Genomic DNA, 22,273 nt, shown 5'->3' on the forward strand with positions numbered 1-22,273 from the left:
TCACTTCCTATCAACACCACCACTATCGCATTTCTGAGTGACGTGAGCGTTAAGTTCCGCAAGGCAATAGTCCCACCATGCATGTTTAAGTTTGTGGTATGTCGGTTATTGTTTTGGGCGTAAGGGTATCATCATGTATTATTACTCAATTATTATATTTATCCTTTGTTTAAACTCATCACTCCTATTGAAGTCAAGGAAAATTTTGTGCTTGTTCATGCTTCCCCTGGCCTGTCATGATTTAGCTCACTTCATCCATCCTATGACTCATGGTGATGTTATTTTTTCTTTCCTTCACGCCTTAAAAATGTGGATAAAACTTATCCACGGAAGTCAGAGGGGGATAGTAGACAAGGAGAGCTGCTTCCTGCTTTGCTTTAATAAATGTAGGTGGCAGTGGCATTGTTTAAAAGGATGTTATTTGCATGACAGGCCTTCCCAACCTTCACTTATCTCTGTCGCTTGCAAACGTCATCTCTTCCCCAAAAGATGTCGCCCTTGTCTCACTGTAACACTTATTGCTGTTGTATGTTAATCTAAAACTGTAACCTCAATTGATATCAATATGAGGCATGATGTGACTACTATCCACTTCTACTTCAAATAGCTGGGATGGCTATAGCATAGGCAGAATGGTTTTCATGCATAAAAAAAAAAATAAATAAATATTGTGGTTTAATAGAATCAGTGTTACTTGTCTCTATTCCTCTTCTTTAACAACCCCACCAGTTACATCCTCTCCTTGGCAACTGGTACCAAGACTCACTATTGTAGCTATCCTTTACCTTCTTTCATGATCATTTGCTTAGATTAAGAGTTCTTACTGTGCACTTGCTTTTCCCTACACACCATGTGCAGATAGGTTTGGATTAAATACTCCACAGCAATGCCATAAAGGTTGTGAAGAGAAGAGGAAGCTGAAGTTGGTGAAATAATGAGGAAAGTGAAGAGAGGGATAGTAGACCATCAGGAGACCAGTGAAAGGTTACCAAAAGATTATGGCAAATGACTGGTCTGTGGGACTGATATAGAGGTGATTGAATTTAAAGATATATATATGAAAAATAGGATGAGGTAATGACAAGGGACCACTAATCTCAATCATATAGTTTTATGGACTCTATATATAAGCAAGCTTGCCTTTCTTAATTTCATCTTTAAAATTAAATATGAATAAAAAAAACATCATGTAAGTAGAAATATACATTTTCATTATGCTGTACATCATATTACAAAGAGCTCACACAAAGCTTTGATAAATCTTAGTCAATACATGTGTTCATACAACATATATTCACTCTGCATGTCCTTATCAGAGCTTTGTACAGACTGCATCTGGCTCTGGCCCCATCCAGGTTTCATTTATTTCCCGTGCTATCAAGTGAAACCTGTCCGAGCCAAAGAAGAGCTGAGGCTTGGCCCCGGCATGAGTCACTACTGTTGGCACACCAAAGGCCTGCAACAGAACAATAAACCTTTATCTAACATCCTCAAACTGACCTCTCCTGCATATTAGCCAATCAAGGGAACTTCAAGCCATGCTGCACACACACACAAACAGGTAACAGTTAATCCGTATGAGAGAGAGAGAGAGAGAGAGAGAGAGAGAGAGAGAGAGAGAGAGAGAGAGAGAGAGAGAGAGAGAGAGAGAGAGAGAGAGAGAGAGAGAGAGAGAGAGAGAATTCACTTATCTCCATGAAACAATAATAATGAACCTTTGCTCTTCAAACTTACTGCAATATCCTCCCAGTTTTCAATATTAATTTGTGAAAGTGAGGAAAGAATAGAGAGGATAGACGCTGAGTTTTTGTAAATGACATGGGTAATATCATAGCACAAACCTTCAAGAATCCAAGAAAAAATAGGGGAAAATATGCAAATAAAAGAGAAGTTCCTGTAGCAAACAAGATTAATTTCAGAATATTTCACTATACAAGACTACTTTTTGCAGTGGGATTTATTTATTTATTTATTTATCTTTTTATGAGGAAGGCAGTGGAGAAGTTGATAGGGTGGTGAGCATGGGATCGGGCAGACATCCACGCATAGATTCGAATCCCACCACATATGGTTTTGAAACTTTGCCATTTTGTCAAGTGGTTTAAATTTATCTACATGTCACCATGATACCATGGTTCTAGGTGGTTACACCAAAGATGCACTTGGGTGGTGATATGGGCCCTAATATGGGTACCACTGTCAATAAAATTGCCTGTGCCACTAATGGGTGCAAGCTGAACAGCGTTTCTCATACATATTCTTCAAGTATACCTACAGACACTATAGGCCATATAAAAAAAAAAAAAAAAAAAAAAAAAAAAAAAAACTGACCAAGGGTAACAAAAAATGCAGAAAAGAGAGAAAAAAAAAAGGTCCACTGGGTTGCCAGTTCCCTTAAAGGTCAAGTGAGTTATCCAAAATTCAGGGCCAAATGTCTTGAAACCTCCCTCTTAAAAGAAGTCAAGTCGTAGGAAGATGGAAATATAAAAGCTGGCAAGGAGTTCCAGAGTTTACCAGCAAAAGGTTAAAGTGATTGAGAATTTTAGTTAACTCTTGTATTAGAGTTGTTGTACAGAATAGGGATGAGAGGAAGCCTTGTGTGAGGCATGTGTGATAAACATAAAAATATTTCAGGCTACAACTTAGTTAAAAATTATACAAAAGAATCTTACCCCGTGCTCCACAGCTTCATCTGTGTAAGCCTTTAGCCGCTCCTTGGTGGCTGGCTGACTCATCTGTTCCTTCACCTCAGCAAGTGCCTCAGGTGTCAGACCTGCTGCCAATCCTGCTGATCCCAACACTTCAGCTGACAAAATATCTTCATGCTATTAAGAAGACAAGATAGAAAAGAAAAGTCACTGCTAGAGGAAAGTAAAAAGATAGCTGCATGTGTGTAAAAAAAATTCTCTACTTGAAATATGAACCACACAATCATATGTTGCTCAGTGACACAGTGGTTAATAATTCCTGTGTTTGAGTTATGAATATTGCAACTCCCACCTCCACATCACCACACAAGATGCATTTATATCTCCAACACCACACCTTCCCAAACTGTTGCCTTAACATAATATCCCCTGTACTAAAATAAAGCTTTTTTTCTTTAATATTTTACAGTTTGATTAATTCTTTCTTGTCTTCCATAAGTCAATTTGTTCTAGATATTCCCATCCACTTCCTGACACTCTTTATCCTTTCTCTTTAATGCACTTTGTTCAAGTCAAAATCTATTATTCTTGCATTCTTCAGAGCTATCTTTACAGTTGTGTTCATGAAGCTGTATGTATAACTAACATAACAACATCAACACAAAGTTATGTCATATTATTCATATCTCACCTTACTCCAAGCAGACTTCCACAATTCACGACTGGCATTTTCTAGGAGGCTTGGGTGAAGCAGGTCAATAGCCGTCAGGAAACGGCAAGGCATGAGTGTGCCTCTTCCAATTACTGACTCATATACACTCTGTAAAGGAGAAAAACACATAGTAAATTTTCCTATATAAGTTATGCAAGCAAAGGACATGACAATTTACAGCTTCAAAGTACCCCTTCCTTACTCAGATTATGGGCAATTCAGGAATCATCTACAATCTTAAAAATATAACAATGAAATCTACCTGCTATAAATACATTTATCATTTACAGCCACTAACACAATATAGCCATGCCTCTTAACAGACTGAGCAAAGCAGTACACACAGCTAAGACAGTGCAAACTTCACAGACACCTAAGCAGGACAGTATGTCAGGCCACATGGAACTATTGCTCATCATTCAGCTTGACAGAAATATTGATGCCTCAACAACTATTATCACAGTATAGCCATAGCTTATTAGACTAAAGTAAGCAGTACAGGACACTAAAACCCAGCAGTCCCCCACAGGGTATATAAGTACAATAAGGCAGTACATCATGCTACAGTATCAGGTACTTGCATCATTTAGCTTCATGGGAACGTTGAAGTACTTGGCACAACGTTTGATGTCCTCTTGTTGGTAGTGTGAGTTTCGGGGCTTCAGCATCTCAGGAGTGGTGCCAATAGTCTTTATGATGCCCGCCAGTAACACAGGCTTCAGCTGAAGGTCGATGTTCCAGTGTGGCTTGTACCTGTGAAGAACCTGCAGGAAATGGTAATGTTGTAGTGTCAGGACAATGAAGACCAACCAAATATGGCACTGTCCTGAAATAGCAGTCCCTCCAGCTCTCCTCATTTCTTGGCGTCCCCTTCACAGTATTTTCACGTGGCTGACATTATATGGGAATGAAAATATGATCCAAACTAACTTAACCTAACCCAATCCTAACTAAACATAACCTAGTAGAGGCGACATGCACCGCTGATATGCTAACTAGGTTAGTTTAGGGTTATGATTAGGTTAGATTTGGTAATCATATTTTCATTCTTAAGTCATGTCAGCTGAGTGAAAAACTGCGATGGGGGAGCCAGGAAACGAGGCAAACCAAAAGGACCACTATTTTAGGACTGCCAAAAAATTCACTCAACCTTTGATCACTTGTAATCTGGTAATTCACCACGGTCTTCTGGTCACCCAGCCAGTCTTTCCCATTATGGAGCGAGCTCAGAGCTCATAGACCGACCTTCGGGTAGGACTGAGACCACATCACACACAACACACACCGGGAAAGCGAGGCCACAACCCCTCGAGTTACATCCCGTACCTATTTACTGCTAGGTGAATAGGGGCTACACATTAAGAGGCTTGCCCATTTGCCTTGCCGTGCCGGGACGGCGAGGCAAATGGGCAAGCAGTGAGAGTTGCAGTGAAAGAGCTTTTAAAACAATCTATCAAGGTATCACGAAGAGGAATTCAACACTACTACCTTTAAAATAACAATATTCGCACTGTGGATGAAGCTGAAACACACCTCAAAGGCAAACCATGAAAACGGGGACATCACATCATAATACAGCTCGATTTTCGTTTTCATCTTAACAGTGCGGCCCAATGACGCAGCCATCCTTCTTTGGACCTCTGGAATCACTGGCCTCTTTTTATTTATTTATTTTTTGTCAACCTTCCACCGTCTTTCAAGATGTGGTAAGTTTCACAGTTCGGGAATGGGGGACCCGGGGTATGGGGGAGGGGGGCAGTGTTTCAGTCCTTGCAACGGCTCATAGTTTCACACCATTTTTTTTTTTTTATTGTTACAAGAGCTGGGTAGGAACCGGTTCCGTTTTAACGATTCCACATGAATATGGTTGATACGCATGAGTTACAAATCACAAATAGTATACTATATAGTGCTTATTTATAAGAATGCTACCACTAATATTATTTAGGAATCCTTGCAAATATATGAACGAAGTACAGTATAATACAATCATGTATACTGCAGGCAAGCTTGTATCCATTATTCAAAGAAATTGCACGAATAATATATAAGAAGTTCGTTCATACTGGTCATTGGCCAATAGCAGGCAAGATGTATTAGACTAGCACTAGGTGAACGCACTTCAGTCTTGAAATCATTGACGTAACGCGGGAGGCTTTTAAAACCCAGAATCGTGACGTCAGCATGTCAACCAACTAGGACAGATTTGAATTGTGGAATATAGGTGTTCCGCATATTTCTTTTATTTGAGTTGTTATTTTTTAGCATCTTGGTTACTAAGTTTAGTAGATATAATGCCACTAACTGTATTTTACGATTCTTAGTGATTTGCAAGAAAATATGGGAATATGCCACCACCTTTACCATATATTTTAATTTAAACTACCACCACATACTTACAATATTTGCACCTCCAACTTAGTATTAGCTTCACCAGCATCTACTGTGATCGTTTCACATGCATAGCACATACCACTTACTTTACTAGAACCACTACCATACCACATTCTTCACTAGAACCAAGATGTATTAGACTAGAACCACCACCACTTACTTTACTAGAACCTAGTATTACCACCACCACCACTTATTTACTACAAACACCACCACCACTTACAAAATACACAGTTTCTTACCTTTAAATGCTGGTGGATGGCCGATTCCCTGGCATCTGTGTCCTCGTGATGGCAGATTCTGATCAGGAATTGCATCCTGTTTTAAATTTCTCACAGTTCGTGGAACTGGCAAATTTAAAAGCTCGTACTTCAGATTTCGTACAATCCGGGCTGAAGTAAAATGTCGTTCACAAACCACAGCATACTTAATATCAATATGGTCTGAACGGAAACACTTATGGATCCACTGTCTAGCAAGGTTATCATTAGATGGGAATTTATGGTATCTTAGGTTGCTGTCCTTACCAGGTGTACATCCAAATACAGTGCTAACTCTTGCTTTACCCATTTAACTATTAATATCATAATACAAAGCCCATGAAAAATACACAATTGCTGATAAAATCTGCCACACGTGAACACATCACCACAACACTAGACGTAAACAATACACATGGTGACGTCAGCGGTTCCAGTAATGCCGAAGTGCGTTCGCCTCTTAGTCTAATACATCTTGAATAGCAGGCACCGATTTAGTGTTGCCATATCACCATTTCTTTGTGCTCTGACTGGTAGATATCCTATGACGTCACAACATAGGGTATAATTATATTGGTGCACACCCAAACCACTTAAAACACACTCAAAACACCACGCAACACCTCAAAATGTCCCCAAATACACCTAAACACTCACTAGAAACACCCAGTATACGCCAACATCACTCCAAACCACCCAAATACACACACAAACCACTTACAACACTCAAAACTAACCCAAAGTACACTCGTAAAACCAAGCAACACCTCAAAAGGCACCAAAACACACATAACACTCTCTAGAAACACCACTATACGCCAAAATCACCCCCCACACACACAAACCATTTAAAACACTCAAAATTAACATAAAACACACTCAGAACACCATGCAACACCTCAAAATACACCAAGACACACCTAAAACTCACTTGAAACACCAAAATCACCCCCCCACACACTCAAACCACTTACAACACCCAATATCATCCCCTACCATACTCAAAAAGCCATGCAATCCCTCAAAATGCCCCCAAACACACCTAAAACTCCCTAAACACACCAAAGATACACTCAAATCACCCCCACGCACATCCAAGAGACTCCTAACACACACCCACACACCTTGAAACACTCAAAATTACCTAAAATAGTACACACCAAAAACAACACACAACCCCTCAAAATGCTCCCAAAACACTCAAAACATGCAAATACTGAAATACATCTCAATTCACATACTCAAGGTATGTAAAATATACCTAAAAGGCCTAAAACACACTGAAAACACAAAAAAATGTACTACTGAACACACTTGAAACCCCCTAAATATATCCCAAAACCAACAGTATGCATTATAAAAAAAAAAAACCCCGTTAAGATTAAAAGGGACACTTACCTAAATTTTACACCTTGGCTCCTTCTATTCCGCTTCTATTTCTCATTTCTTCTTCATCCTCCTCCATTGTTTCTCCTTCGTGTTTCTTCTATTGCTTCCGTCTACCCGTCTGACCCTAGAAACACATCAAAACACTAGATATTAGACGAAATATTGAGAAAATGGAGGGTGACTTAAGTATTGAGGCTTGGCTGCTGCTCCTCTTCCTCCTTATCTTCCTTTATTTCTCATTTCTTCATCCTTCTGCTACTAATATCTACACACTTGAACCTAGAAACACACGAAAACACGTAGAAATCACTAGATATTAGGCAAAATATTGACCAACTGGAGTGTTGGAAAAGAGGCGCCAGCCTGGGGCTGTAATGAGTCACCACCTGGCTGTGGTCATCAGAGAGAACGGGAACGGGGTGACTCGGCCAAATTACGTAAATAATTTGATTTAAAAAATGACTTTAAGAAAAAACGAAACCATGGCTTAATGCATGACATTTTATGACGTGATAAATAATAAAACTCATTTTCAAAATATCAAAATATCTCCAGCTCAACTAGTCTTTAAAAAAATGTCTAAATTAATTACGTTAAAAGTATAAAACATTTTCAACAATAACTTTCCTAAAATGTCCTGGAAAGTCAAGCCATTTTCCCTTGGCGAGTATTTTACCACATTTCATGGAGTCTGAACCATCTTCTAAGGCATTCTACAGCGAGTTAGACCGAGAAGCAGAAACGTGAGCAAATAAAATAAAGAAAAATATGACTTGTTCAACAGCACCAAACACCATTTCGAAGTCCACATATTTCTCTCAATAGATTGATTTCACACTTAAAAGAGCACAGGCGATTCTTTGATACCATAAAGGCTCATTTATAGCTACAAATAAAAAAAGTTCAAAACGGGAAATTGAAATTTTTGACCATTAAAAAGCCTTTTACATACGCCATAAAACACCACTAAACGCTACATATTTACCCAACACAGGCGTGAAAAACACTTCTAACACAACTAAACATTTATAGAAACCATAAAAACATAATATTACCGTTAGGAAATAATTGAAAAAAAAAAAAGTATTTGACCCCACAGGCTGCCGCGGAGTGGTGGGTGGTGGCTGAGGGACAGCAGGGGGGAGGCGGCCCGAAGGCAACACCGGGAACAGCGGTGGCGGACCCCCATTCATATGTCGTCTTTATCATCTCATCAAACCAAAATTAAGCTATGTAGAGAACTTTTGACTATGAGATATGAAATGGTAGACTGGTGGCTGCGTTCTGACACATGTTTGGCTTACGGTAAGTGAAGGAAGCAAATATCAGCTGTTAATACTGACACCTTGCTTCTATAATGATCACCTTTTAATATTTGCGTACTGTTTTCACTCTCATATGTAAAGGAAACCTAAAAATATGTGAATGGCCTTTAATTGATGAAGATAAGGCAGTGTGGAGGGTTGTGGCGAAGGCTTGCACTGCTTCTCTTGCAGCTTGGTGGTTGGTGTTGGTGCTTAATTGGTGCTTTATTGCTGCTTCAAAACTGTCGGTAATATAGCAACACTTCACTTCACTTACGTGTGTGTGGGGGTGTTTTGAGTGTATTTACGAGTTTTTTCGGTATATAAGAGTGTTTTTTGAGTGTTTATGGCTGTGTGTGTGGGTGTGTATGGGTCAGTATAACCCACTGCCACCGCCACTGTTACCACCACCGCCACCACAAGACTACTGCCGTTTTAACCAGTAGGAGAAGGACAGAAGGTATGTATGTGAAGGGACTACGTGTGTATAATAATATGGATGTCTATGATAACTATCTATTACTAAATCTATAATCAATGAGATACTATACTTGTAAAAATATCACACAATGATTTACTGATTATTGTGGCATCTTTCTCTTCGTTATAGTGTCAAGCTTTGGTTATTTGTCAAAGCAGTATATATGAAATTGTATCTAGTTGTACAGCGAGTGTTGGCATCTCCCACGGGACAAGAAACGAGGTGCTTAAAAGGCAGACTATTTAATTTCTCATTCTCTATTTCTATCGATAGATTGATGATTTACCTGATTGAGACCAATTTGATCAGAGAGTTTTGATTTATGGGCATATATTTATTTTGCACTGTAAATATTTCAACAATATCATGTATATAAATAAAACTATGAAAGTGTGTATGATTTCAGTCTTGCGTGATGTGATGTGAATGTTTTCCCTCTTCATGTATATGTGTAATACGTAGTGATGTTACGTAGCCACCCTGAGTGCTTGTGAGTTATCCCTCCCTCCCCCATGCCCTGACAAAATACAATAGTTTTGAGATTGAAGTAGGATCCTTGTCTGAATGAAGTGTGTATGAGAACCGGAGTGTGTATATAATGTTACTATTTAAAAATAAAAAAAAGAAAAAGAAAATAGATAAAAAGATAAATAAATAAAAAATAAATAAACAAATAAAAAATTATTGTTTATAGAAATTCAAGAAAGTTTAAATCTTAAAAGAATAAATAAATCAATTAAAAATGACCTAATAGCCATGCTAGGGTGATGGTCCGCCCCCCCCCCAAAAAAAAAAAAAAAAAAATACACGTCTTAAGAAGTTCAGTTTTCCACATAGGATGGTGGACATCTGAAATGAGTTGGATGAAGGGATTGTGGCAGGAGAAAGTGTGCATAATTTTAGAAAAAGACTTGGATAATTGTAGATATGAAGACATCACTATGAGCCCTGCTCAAACCCTGTGATATACAACTAGGTAAATGTACACACCTATGACTGAATGTGGGAAACACCTGGACATATAGTAAGTAGTGATACAGGAATGGTTGTATGTTGTGTCAACTGGGCTGATGTGCAAACAGGTTGTCCTTACTTATGTCATTAACTGCTTCATTTTTCACTTAGTACTAGAGCTGTTAACGTAGTATAAATGTGTGGTAGATGATCATGCCTCATTAAATGTCACCTCAACACAGATGTGAGGTAGTATGTTGCAGGTCAAATCAATTGATATCTATGTATATGACAGGACCAAGGACCAATAAATATAATTCCTTTACATTGTTTCAAATAACCTAGATGATAAGGCATTCCTTCTTCACTAAATTGTTTTCTTCTTATGGCCAACATCACCTTACCATGCCCCCTTTAAGACAATAAGTGGTTTACAGTCATAACTATAGTTTAAGTACACTTATGACTTCATGAAGCCTGTGGTCATCTGAGTCTAGAGACGTTCCATCCATCTACCACATTAACACACACGTTAGGTTGCAGTTTGTTAAAGTATGACGCTTGCATATTTGTAAAGCAATCCAAGGTATGGCACTAAGAAGGGATTTGGGGGATGTTTCCTGTCATACAACTGTTAGTGTAAGACAGAGATGTCAAACTCAAATAATTTCAAGAGCTATTTATGCACTACAACCTTCTCAAGACCTACTGCTTCCTTCCAGGCTTGTCCCACAGGAAGGTATTGCAGTGTTGCTTGTGAAAGTTGTTTTATCAAACTACTTTCAATATCAAGACTCATCACCTGTGTCACTCTCTTAGGATATATTAAGGATAATGAATAATAGTGCTAATGTTACATTTCCATCATTTATATCCTTTATTGTATCGATAAAGGAATGATGTTTGTCTGTTGGACTTACAGCAGCATAAACATATACTCTTGGTCTGGAGGTCTTCAGTAGCCTCCCATTATGCAATATTCTTAGATCAACAGGTTGCTGCCTTACAGGGTCCATATTACAAAACACTTTGCTCTGTCATCACGACTATTTTCAGAGGGCTACACTATAATGATGAGCCAAGTTTCCAAGCGTTTCTCCTGTCAATTATGTAGAAATATTTTTTAATTATCTAGAACCATAAAAATATCCTTGAAAACTTCAACTAAAGTCTTTTGAAAGTAGTCAGGGTGCAGGAAGTTTCACAATATGGTCCCAGATTTGGTAACTCAACATGTTTAATGCATCCTAAAACAAAATAATTTACGATTGTGATTTCTGCCTCTATCAGCAACTTTTGTTTTAACGACAGCACTCCATAATAGATAAAAATTAATTAAGAAGCATCTCAGCAGTAGTAATAACTTGTCTATACTCCAATGCTTCAGTTTGCCTTCCCTCATGAAAATCACCTCTATGTTACATTGACAGACCTAACTTCTAAATAAAATTCAACTCTAACTCCTACATGAGAATACGCAATCACAAGAAATACACAAGTAAAACAACTTAAGTCACAAGTAAATAAGGCCACTGGTAGAGGCACGCTTTTCCTCTCCTATCGAGCCGTCTCATGCCTAACTAGCCAATGTGGCTTAGCAAATGTTTGGGCTATATTCACAAACGTTCTGCTTTCTCACCATGACTATTTTCCAAGGCCACAGAGATGATGAGCCAGGTTCTCAAGAGTGCTTCTGCTGTTGATAATGTAGAAATGTTATTAATCTGTCATTAGAACCATGAAAACACCCTCAAAAACCTATGTCCCTTCAACGAAAGCCTTCTGTATGTAATGGAGATGCTACCATAAATGTTTCAGAATATAGTCCTATGAAAGCTTTTAAATGATAAGCAATTTTGTAGATTCCATGCCACAACTAGAGCAGAGCAACACATGTCATTTTGGCCATACACTTTTAATTCATCCAGTAATTCTTGTTATCTTACTAACTACAATGCATGTCAAGACTTCAAAACATGACTTTTGATGTGGTATAAAGTTAAAATGCCTTTACTTTAAATGAAACCTAATAAAAATATAGATTCCTATTCATCCAATTTTTTTTACCAGAAAAATTAATCTAATGAAAATCAGCAGATAAAAAAAAAGCAGTACAAAACCAGGCATAACACCACCACAACAGCAGCACAATACTAGTCCCTGCATCTGTCACCTTTTGCAGCACAGCAGCAGCCACACACACCACACCTGCGCTGCCATTAACCTGCTTCACAGAGGTATCATGGAGGCTATATAGGCACTCCAAGACATATACATATACACACACACACATTCCACCAGCTGTGTCCAGTGCTTTGACCCATTTTCCAACTGGCCATCCTTATGGCTGGTATGGGGGAGGTGCAGTTGGCTCATCTGCAGAGCCAGGCACATGTGGAGGAGGTGGGGTGTATTCATAGGCCATGGAGGATTGTTGAGGCTTGGTGGGGTATGATGGGTCAACCTTTGCTGGAGGAACGCCTGGCTGGGCTGCATACTGGGCTGGTGGGCCTGGGTAAGAAGTGGTTGGTTCTGGGTAAGGTGTATAGCCACTAGGTGCAGGATTAACATAGGGCTGAGGCTGACCAAGATAGTCAGTATTTTGAGGTTGGCCAGAATAGCCACCTGGCTGAGGCTGGTCAGGATACACAGCTGGCTGAGGCTGGCCAGGATAACCAGCTGGCTGTGGGTAACTGGGATAGCCAGCAGGCTGTGGCTGGCCGGGGTAGCCAGCAGGCTGTGGGTATCCTAGGCCAGCAGGCTGCGGCTGTGCAGCATACCCGGCTGGTGGAGGATTAATTACTTGCCCAGGATTGGTTGCGCCGCCAAATTTCTTGTATTTTTTACGGGCGTAGAAACACACACCCATGCTGGCCACGACCATGATGGCTGTGGGCATGACAGGGATGAGTCATTTTGCTGATTATGTATTTCTATCCATGAAAACTAAGTAAGTCTTTAAGAGCTATAAGCTAAAATTCCACCCTCTCTCTCTCTCTCTCTCTCTCAACATCTCTATGGCAGTCTTATATGATAAAACACACTGTCTATCTGTATGTGGGTGTGTCTGGCCTTCACAGAAAAACACTGAACTGATTGTGATGAAATTTGGTAAGGGAGTCCCCCTTGAGCTGGGCAATATCAGGTAATTCCACTAGTATAAGTATATGTGTAATTTTTATCTATTCATCTTACACCAAGGAATTCCGGTCAAATCAAAATGCCTGACATAATGTTCTGTACTTATCCTGTATCATGTTTTCAGTCCTGATAAGATAATGACAGAACTATTGCCCACTCATGTTCACTATCAGAATATTCCAAAACACTTGAAAAATCATTAAGGCAAAGTCATTATAATGCCACAAGACCAAAGAACTGCTTCTGTCTATTACTGATACAGAGCATGTCAACATACATGGACCTCTCTCACAACATTAACAAATTACTGCAAAAAATTAAAGGATGACTAAACAGATTCATATATGGCAAAATGGGCATAGGAGTTTCTATGACTGTATTCTGAAATGCTTACTCTCTTACCGAGACTGTTTTCAAAGGCCATAGATAATTAGCTTGGTTCCCAAGTGTTTCTCCCATTGAAAGTGCAAAAATCTTGTCAATTTGTCACAACCATAAAAAGACTCCTAAAAACCCATGTAACTTCAACTACAGCAGGTGGAGGTGAACTCCTTTGGTAGGCTGCATGCAGCCTACCAAAGGAATTCATAAGGCCTAACAATTGTTAGTAAATTTAAAAGAGAGAGTTAATACACAATGCCAAATAATATTGTGAGCATTTAATTTTCTTCCTGAGGTGTGCATATGTGTAGGAAGTTAGCTTTTTCTTTAAAAGCCCTTTATTTTATATTTTAAATATTAATAATTTTAGATCAATATGATATGCAACCCTACAAGATTGTGATTCTTTTAATGTGGCCCTAGCACTGGAAAGTTTATCCACCCCTGATCTAGAGGCTTTTGAAAGTACTGAAGGTGTAGAACATAAGTATTTCACAAATTAGTCCCTATAAAGAGCCTTCTTGCAGCTTCCTTTGTTTCCTCATGCTTCTAAAAGAAAAATAACAGGCATGAGTAGAATATTTATCCCTGATGAGATTGTTTATAATAAGATATGCTTTGCTGCTATACTTACAACCAATCACAAGCATGATGGTCCCTACAGTTATTGTTGGATCATGGTCCCTGTCAAAATTATCCCAGAAGTCACTGTCGTAATTGGCAGTAGAGATCATGATGATCCCAACGAAGAGGAAGAAGCCGCCGAACATTGCCAGGCAGGCGACACAGCCCATGCCCAGCATCATGCCTCCCACCTGACCAAGGGCAGAAGAAAGGAATTGAGCTGAGGGAAATCTTCTATAGGGAACCCTAACTTGTCTTTTTTCCTAACTTCTCATGATGCAAGGATACCTTTCTTCACAGATTTTCTTTAATTTCTGAGAAATCTTCGAATAACATGTTCTAACTTGGTATATTTTAGGATATCTTTGTTCATGAACTTTCTATGACTTCTAGGAAACCTTGTGAGGAAAACCTGTTATAAATGACCATAACTTAGGAAGACCCTTCCTTAATATTGCTATGCAGAGGAAAACCTTCTCTAATCTTTCTTTTCTAACGCTTACACTAACTTCACAAGACTGAAAAATCTTCCCTCTCTTATTTTTCATAATAACATGTGCGAAACTAATTTTAACTAAGCATTTCATCTCACTAATTCTTCTCAAATTGACTGTTTCCAACCTTTCCCACTCTTTCACAAGGTTGCAATTTTTTCTATCTTCACATTAACTGCCCTTTTTACCTTGCTAACACTATGCCACCATGTCTCCTCCAGCTTCCATGCACCACTGTAAAGTACACTGTGAGAAAATAACTTTTTTTTTTTTCCCTAAATGCAGGAGGGGAAACTGGCCAGGGGCAACAAAAAATTGAAAAAGAAAAAAAAAAAAGTTCAGTTCCCATAAAGATCATATGAGTTATATATATATATATATATATATATATATATATATATATATATATATATATATATATATATATATATATATATATATATATATATATATATATAAAAGCCTTAGTCTTTCATCTAGATACTTATTTCAAATAAAAGTAATCTTCTCTCATGTAACTGTTCCAATGGCTTATAGAAATCAGCTAATTAATAAGATCATCACAACCATACCTCACAAATAAATATGTTAGACATACAACCATGGCTTGTGGCAGCTGTATCTTTAATCTTAACAACCAAATAAATTTAAGCTAAAAACAATCAAATTATAACAAATCAAAACTAAACTGAACTTTAATACTAAAAGAAATAACTTTAACACTTCAAACCTAATCATAAATTAAACAAATCTACCCTCCTAATGAAAACTAGTGCAACATTTCATAAGTATTTTCAATTGTTCATCTTATTCAGTGAGAAACTCTGGTACTCCTGCCTGCTTCAGCATTTCCTACCTTCAAATTATTTTCAAGAGGAAGGTTCTGAAGACTTTAATATGTAATTTTATACTTCCTTTGAACAGCCTTTAGGGACTGGCACCTTTGGTTTACTTTTTTTTTCCCACATTATTTTTTTTATTATTCTTATATAAAATAAGCAAATTAATCCTTCAAGAAACATAAGCATGAATTTTGATCAGTCTTTCAACAGTCAAACTTTGAGTTTGCAGAAATATTTCAAGTGAGAGATTCACCACTACACCCTGTACTGGGAGAGCCACACTGAATCTGAGATGGGGCGGTAGAAGACGTGTTGAGCGTCACCTTACCTTCACCCCCTGCTGCAGGTATGCTGGCCCCCTCATCCTCATTCTGTTGGCGACTACTGGGACCACCACCACTGTCTGGGGTGCTGGCTGGTAACCTCCTGTACGAAAGTAAGGGGGAAATGCTAAAGCTCATCAAGTTTTCTTTGTACCATTTAATGACACTGATAAACAACGAACATCACATACTATCTTATAACAATTTATCTTATTGTATGTACTGTAAATATACCATGTATTGTTCCTTCATATTCGTATGATTTAACTGGACCCTTTGAGTAATTAGAGAATTATAATATGGAACAAATAAAAAATAAGGAATCTGGAGGAAAACCCAACGGAGGAAAGAAGTCAGCGGGGAAGAGGGTGAGATGGAGTGGTGGAATTGTGACGGAACTACAAAGGATGGGAGACTTGAGAGTCACAGAGGAACATGCATGGGACATTCAACTGGAGGTGACTCGTGCATGACTGCATGGCGCCAAGCCGGCACCGCCAACCCCTCACTCTTGGCAAACGGCGAAAGAGCTATAGCCTATAACCATGTACAACTGTAATTGAGAGAGCAGCCAAGCCACAAACACTGCAAGATAGCGAAACATCATATTGTGCCGGAAGGACCAAGAAAAATCTCGAAAAAGCTAGACAGAAATTGCGTTACCTCACGTGGCCGTGAGAGCAGGGCTGCGTTCCGTTGGAGGTTAGCACAACTTGCCCGGCTCTAGCAGCGGATGGGTGGCGAGTTACGTGAGAAAGCTAACATTGTTTCGGTACGGTTTAATGTTGTATTTATTTATTGTGGAAGAAGAATGAGGGAGGATGTGAAAACCCGTAGCAGCCTCTGTATACAAATGAATAAATAAATAACCAAAACAACAAACATGTCAGAGAGAGAGAGAGAGAGAGAGAGAGAGAGAGAGAGAGACGCCTTCTTGCCTCATGTAAATGCTTTTTAAAGAAATTTGTCAAGTTTTCGTTCTTTTTTTGTCTTTTCTCTGAAGGCCAAGCAGGAAAAGGAAATACCGACCCCACCCAAAGGTCACCTCCTCCCCTAGGCCTTCAGCTGACACTAATAACACTGCTCCTACGGTGCCGTGCTTGCTGGCAGAGGCTCTTCTTAATTGCTTTCTGCGTTATTAATGTTCATGGTTATTAATGTTCCAACTATACTAATACTCATACTAGGGTTACTGTTTGTTCGTTACTATCTTCTTTTGCTGCTACCACTGCTGCTACTGCTACTACTACTATTACAGCAACAACTCCTCCTACTACTACTATACTACATTACTATTATACTAGTCTACTACTGTACTACATTTTTTTCAACGTAAGAGAAGCACTGGCTTATGATAAAAAAGGAAAAACAAAGTGCTAGAAAAAAGGATAATTCAAAATACAAGGATTAAGTGTCTTTTAACCTCCTTTTGAAAGTTACTAACACTACTACTACTACTACTACTATTACATAACTCTCTTCACCACCATTAACAATTACAAAGTTATACACGCCATGGAAACTCTGGTATTAACACCTTTACATCATTTATATTTATAGTGTGGGTATCGTGATTATAGCGTAACCTGCATGACCACCATCATCGCCATCACCACTACTATCATCACCACTGATAACAAAATTAACCCTTAAAAGTAAAGATAATAATGATAAAGATACCATTATAGTGTGTGTGTGTGTGTGTGTGTGTGTGTGTGTGTGTGTGTGTGTGTGTGTGTGTGTGTACGAGAATATCACCACGGCATTCACTATCATAATGATCCATATCGTATACAATGACTATTCTTCAAAGGTTACATAAATGATAATAAGGGACTTTTGCCCATTCACAATACATAACACTTATTGAAATATCAGCAAGAGTAAAAAGACACCCTTGAAAACTGCATCAACTTCCACTACAACCTACTGAAAGACGATGAAATGAAGAGACGAAACATTTAAGGTCATGTGTCAAAATCATTGTGAAAAGACTGTCAAGAGCCTATTACGTGATCATAATGAGAGAGAGAGAGAGAGAGAGAGAGAGAGAGAGAGAGAGAGAGAGAGAGAGAGAGAGAGAGAGAGAGATTCCACGTTCCTTGGTCACTTCTATCAATGTATCAATTACGACTTTGAACACAGTTAGCTATACTATTTGTTCATCTTGTCCTGCATTATTGACCTTACTAACACCCTCAATGACCGACACCAAGCGATAAAGTACATTAGATTACGCTCTAAAACATTTATATTATATAACACACCTTCATTTCCATTATTTTCAAGAAGCTCTGGTTGAAATCACACGAGTTTTTAAGTATTTTTTATGATTCTACTGAAAGATTAACAAAATTTCTATATAATTAAGAGGAGAAACAGTCTTCAGAATTTTAAGGTTGTTTCTATATGTTAAATGATAGATTAAAAATATTCCTGTTATCAGCAGGAGAAACTCTTGAGAAAGTAGTCTTTGAGAAGAGTCGTGGTGAAAGCAAAGCGTTTCTGAAAACAGGCCAAGGGGAAGCACATGCATGTTGGTCTTCCTTCCTAGAATGGCACCAAAGATGGCAAAGAACTACCACCGTGAGTCATTAGCCTACTTGGTTTGCACGGCGTTGGTTTCCCTGACATCTTTGGCAATGCATCAGTTACTTTTGAAACTTTGAACTAACTTCCTCTGCCTTGCGTATCCGGCGCTTCTGGTTTTTGTCAACATAGCGAGATATCACTGATTGCTTGCTTCCGCCATTAAAATTCTACATCTATTGTATTTAGATAAGATAGTGAGAGGGCATGGACCGTCTGCATTATCTTTTAGCATCTTGCCTCTCATATCAAGCATGTGGTAACCTACATTAAATAACATGGAGGGAGAAAAAAAAGAAGAAGAAAGTAACATGAAAATATGCGCAGAAACTCGTGTTAGCCCCGTAGCATGGTAGAACAATGAATGCAGTAAGTTATTCTTATCGCGTCACTAGAAACTTTAGAAATAAATAAATTAAAAACAAAAAGAAAAAAATACAACATATGGTATTTATGGATGATAAAAAGGATATATGGAATTCCCTACCTGCTTCTGTATTTCCATCTTTCTATGACTTAAACTAATTTAAAGTTTCAAGACAGTAATCCCTTTCCTTTTGGCTAACTCTCGGACCTGCAAGGAGACTGGTAACTAAGCGGACTTTTTGTTTACTCTTCATGTTGCCCTTGGCCAGTTTTCCCCGCTTACATAAAAAAAAAAAAGAAAATGGATAGGTATGTTTCAAGGAAGGACTGACACGTGTATGCCTAATGACTTCTTACGTTCTTATGTTTTATCACCACTCTTATCTATCTACTCTTTTATTCCGTAAACCTACACTTTGACAACAATCCTAGTCATCATATCAACTTCAACCCAAGTCACCAGGAACAAATGAAACACTTAAGAAGAGTGACACAAGAATGAAATAAGAGAGAGTAGAAGGAACAGATGAGGCAGGGTGATTATCGAACAAGGCAGAAGCATTACGCAGAACACGCCACAGTGAACAGTCAATAGATGAGGGACCCAGAACATGGTAGTTTGGTTAGGTTAAAAAATAGCTTTGTGACGGTAATAATTAAGACGGTACTGCTATTTAGTGTTCCAAGAGAGAGAGAGAGAGAGAGAGAGAGAGAGAGAGAGAGAGAGAGAGAGAGAGAGAGAGAGAGAGAGATTCACATTAAATCCTACGTAGTTCTGAAAATAAAGCCACGTGAATCACTGATAAACTTGATAAGAAAAGTGCGAAAAAATAGTCAAATTGAACAACTCTGTAAGAAAATGGGGAAAAAATAAGAAAAAAGAACAACAGTGAATAGAGGAGGGAAGTTAATAATTATCTCACCACAGAAGCACGATATACCCAAGACGACGGACAGCACATAAACTTGGTAACTGTACTGTATCTCATGTCTCGATAACGGTTTTTACCTTCACTATCGCTCATTTCCACTTCCTCTGCCATTGGAAAAGCTCTTGCAGTCTCCGGATGCTTACAAGACAGTGGATCCGTGCGTGCTTTGGGATCCGAGGGGTCTCCAAGCGCACGGGTTCGAATCCTGTCTACGGTCTGAGTGTAGGTTGGGCTTCCTCACTCGGGGCAACGGTTTCCTAGCGGGTGGGCTTTGAAATAGGAGGTACCCTTAATAAGTATCCCTTTAGCCCAGAAATTCCCGTGAAAAGCCCACATGGTATAAAAAAAAAAAAAGACGAAGTTAATGAGTCTTGAGTTCAATTCACAAAGACCACAACGCCAAGACAAACTGACCCTTACTGTGACAGCTACGTGCTGACAAGATATTTGACTATGACAAAACTATAACCATACTTGACTCTACTACTCGTTAACGCCTTTCTTTTCCAAGTGTTCTTCCAAACTGAACTCTAAACATACCACGATATGAACTCAAGATAGGAAGGAGCACGAGTTACTATCACGAAAGACACGAGACAACTGATACTAGTTCGGGTTGGCGTTGGTGTAAGGGGAGGAACCAAGATTAAAAAAATTATGCGCTGATATCAATCTTACGTCACATATCTGCGTCATGATGAATCACGTGAGGTTTTTCCTTTTCCGGGTGGGGGCTGACAAACACTCAGTGAAGCGGAAATGACGTAGTGCCCTGATAGCGACCTCGACCAATAACCCTCCAAGATAAGACCTATAGGACTATATTCTGATACAGTCCTGCGCCGCCCGTACTACTACTTTCAAAAGGCTCTAGTTGAAGTGTCACGAAATTTTATGGGTGTTTTTTAATGGTTCTAGTGACAGATTAATGAGATTTCTCCAATACCAACGCGAGGAACAGTGTTGACAACCAGGCAATTCATCTCTGTGGCCTTTGAAAATTACCGCGGTGATAGAGTGAAGTTTTTCCGGCCTTGCTCTCCTCTCCTTCCCAGTATTGAAGAAAGGTGTTTGCGAAGGTTACAACACTTATTAGAGACGGTTCCTTGTCATCAGTCACTTAATGATTCATTTTCTCTCTCTCTCTCTCTCTCTCTCTCTCTCTCTCTCTCTCTCTCTCTCTCGTGTTTTCCTTACAATACATTACAATATTGCTTTGTTATTCTCGTCACACACACACACACACACACACACACACACACACACACACACACACTCTCTCTCTCTCTCTCTCTCTCTCTCTCTCTCTCTCTCTTGTGTATCAACATTAGCATACACTACTGTTTTCTCATCTTATCTTCCTCTCTCGTATACATTTTGTTCCTTCACTACAGGAAACAAGATATGCTTAAGAATTTTCTATGCTATTAATTTATTTATTATTTATTTTATTTTGATTATGAAGAATCTTGGTTAAATTGTCTTAACATCATGGAAACATTTCTGACAAACCCAATCACTTCCATTACAGCCTTTTAAATGTAAGGAATAAGGTTGTTATATGGCAAGGAAAAGTTTTATTCTCCTGTCTGGTGTAAAGAATTTTTGTCACCCCATCGCTGGCAACTTGAAACACATCAAACACCCACAATAACTTTCAATACAGACTGTTGAATGTAAGAAGACATGTCAAACGATACTACTACTACTACTACTACTACTACTACTACTACTACTACTACTCTTTCTCACTCTGTTTATCTCTAACATCGTATCTTAATTTCTCACGATATTATTATACACAGATAATATACGCTCCTCTATTTATCAGTCGAACTATATCTATTTTTTTTTCACATGTTACTTATACCAGTTACACCTATATATCATTGTACCACATACGTTTATCAATTCATTCACTGCCTATCGTTACCACCAGTTACGAATTTTTAGTTTGGTTAGGTTTAAAAATTAGCGACGGTAATAATCAATACGGTAGGAATTTAGTGTTCGATCAGAGAGAGAGAGAGAGAGAGAGAGAGAGAGAGAGAGAGAGAGAGAGAGAGAGAGAGAGAGATTTCCATTGTTCTAATTCTAAAAATACAACCTCGTGAATCACTGATAAACTTGATAAGAAAAAGGGGAAAAATAATGATAATGGTTGTTTTATTGGTAGTATCAAACAACCACACTCTCTCTCTCTCTCCGATCTTCCACCAACTAGCCTTCCCTCCCTCTCCAGCTCTTCTTCCCTCCATCCATCAACCATCTGCACATCCTTCCCTCTGCCGTCCTCTATCCACTACCTCTCTTTCCACCTCTCTCTATCCACACGAACCAATACCGTTCAGAGTGGTTTCCATCATGGTGTGAGCCATGTACGTACTCTGCTACGGGGCGCATTTGTTGCACCAAGATTCAACGCGAGTTAATAGTGTC

General features: G+C 38.7%; 2 protein-coding genes across 4 annotated transcripts in view; both read right to left on the reverse strand.

Annotated features, from left to right (window-relative positions):
* Window positions 1-1,190: 1,190 nt before the first annotated feature.
* On the reverse strand, window positions 1,191-5,111 carry LOC123507876 (glutathione S-transferase kappa 1-like). Of its 2 annotated transcripts, none has more exons than XM_045261148.1 (5): window positions 4,849-5,111; window positions 3,942-4,124; window positions 3,340-3,468; window positions 2,673-2,825; window positions 1,191-1,456 (listed from the first exon to the last, which is right to left on the reverse strand). In XM_045261148.1, the coding sequence occupies exons 1-5, from the start codon at window positions 4,984-4,986 to the stop codon at window positions 1,313-1,315; spliced, it is 747 nt and encodes a 248-aa protein (XP_045117083.1). In that variant the 5' UTR covers window positions 4,987-5,111; the 3' UTR covers window positions 1,191-1,312. The 2 variants fall into 2 exon arrangements, with proteins under 2 accessions (XP_045117083.1, XP_045117085.1); XM_045261150.1 differs by having other exon boundaries at window positions 4,894-5,110.
* A 5,884-nt stretch (window positions 5,112-10,995) lies between these two features.
* Window positions 10,996-22,273, reverse strand: part of LOC123507874 (extensin-like) — a 14,855-nt gene continuing 3,577 nt past the window's right edge. Inside the window, exons 1-4 of one of the 2 annotated variants that reach the window (XM_045261145.1) lie at window positions 19,912-20,431; window positions 15,953-16,050; window positions 14,299-14,479; window positions 10,996-13,031 (exon numbers count right to left, since the gene is read on the reverse strand). In XM_045261145.1, coding sequence (XP_045117080.1) covers window positions 12,484-13,031; window positions 14,299-14,479; window positions 15,953-16,050; window positions 19,912-19,945 — 861 coding nt within the window. In that variant the 5' untranslated portion in view covers window positions 19,946-20,431 and the 3' untranslated portion in view covers window positions 10,996-12,483. Of the gene's footprint in view, window positions 13,032-14,298; window positions 14,480-15,952; window positions 16,051-19,911; window positions 20,432-22,273 lie in introns of those variants that run through there. The other variant, XM_045261146.1, reaches the window with a different exon arrangement.

The sequence above is a fragment of the Portunus trituberculatus genome, chromosome 23, assembly GCF_017591435.1.
Source record: "Portunus trituberculatus isolate SZX2019 chromosome 23, ASM1759143v1, whole genome shotgun sequence".
In the NCBI taxonomy this organism is placed as follows: Eukaryota; Metazoa; Arthropoda; class Malacostraca; order Decapoda; family Portunidae; genus Portunus; species Portunus trituberculatus.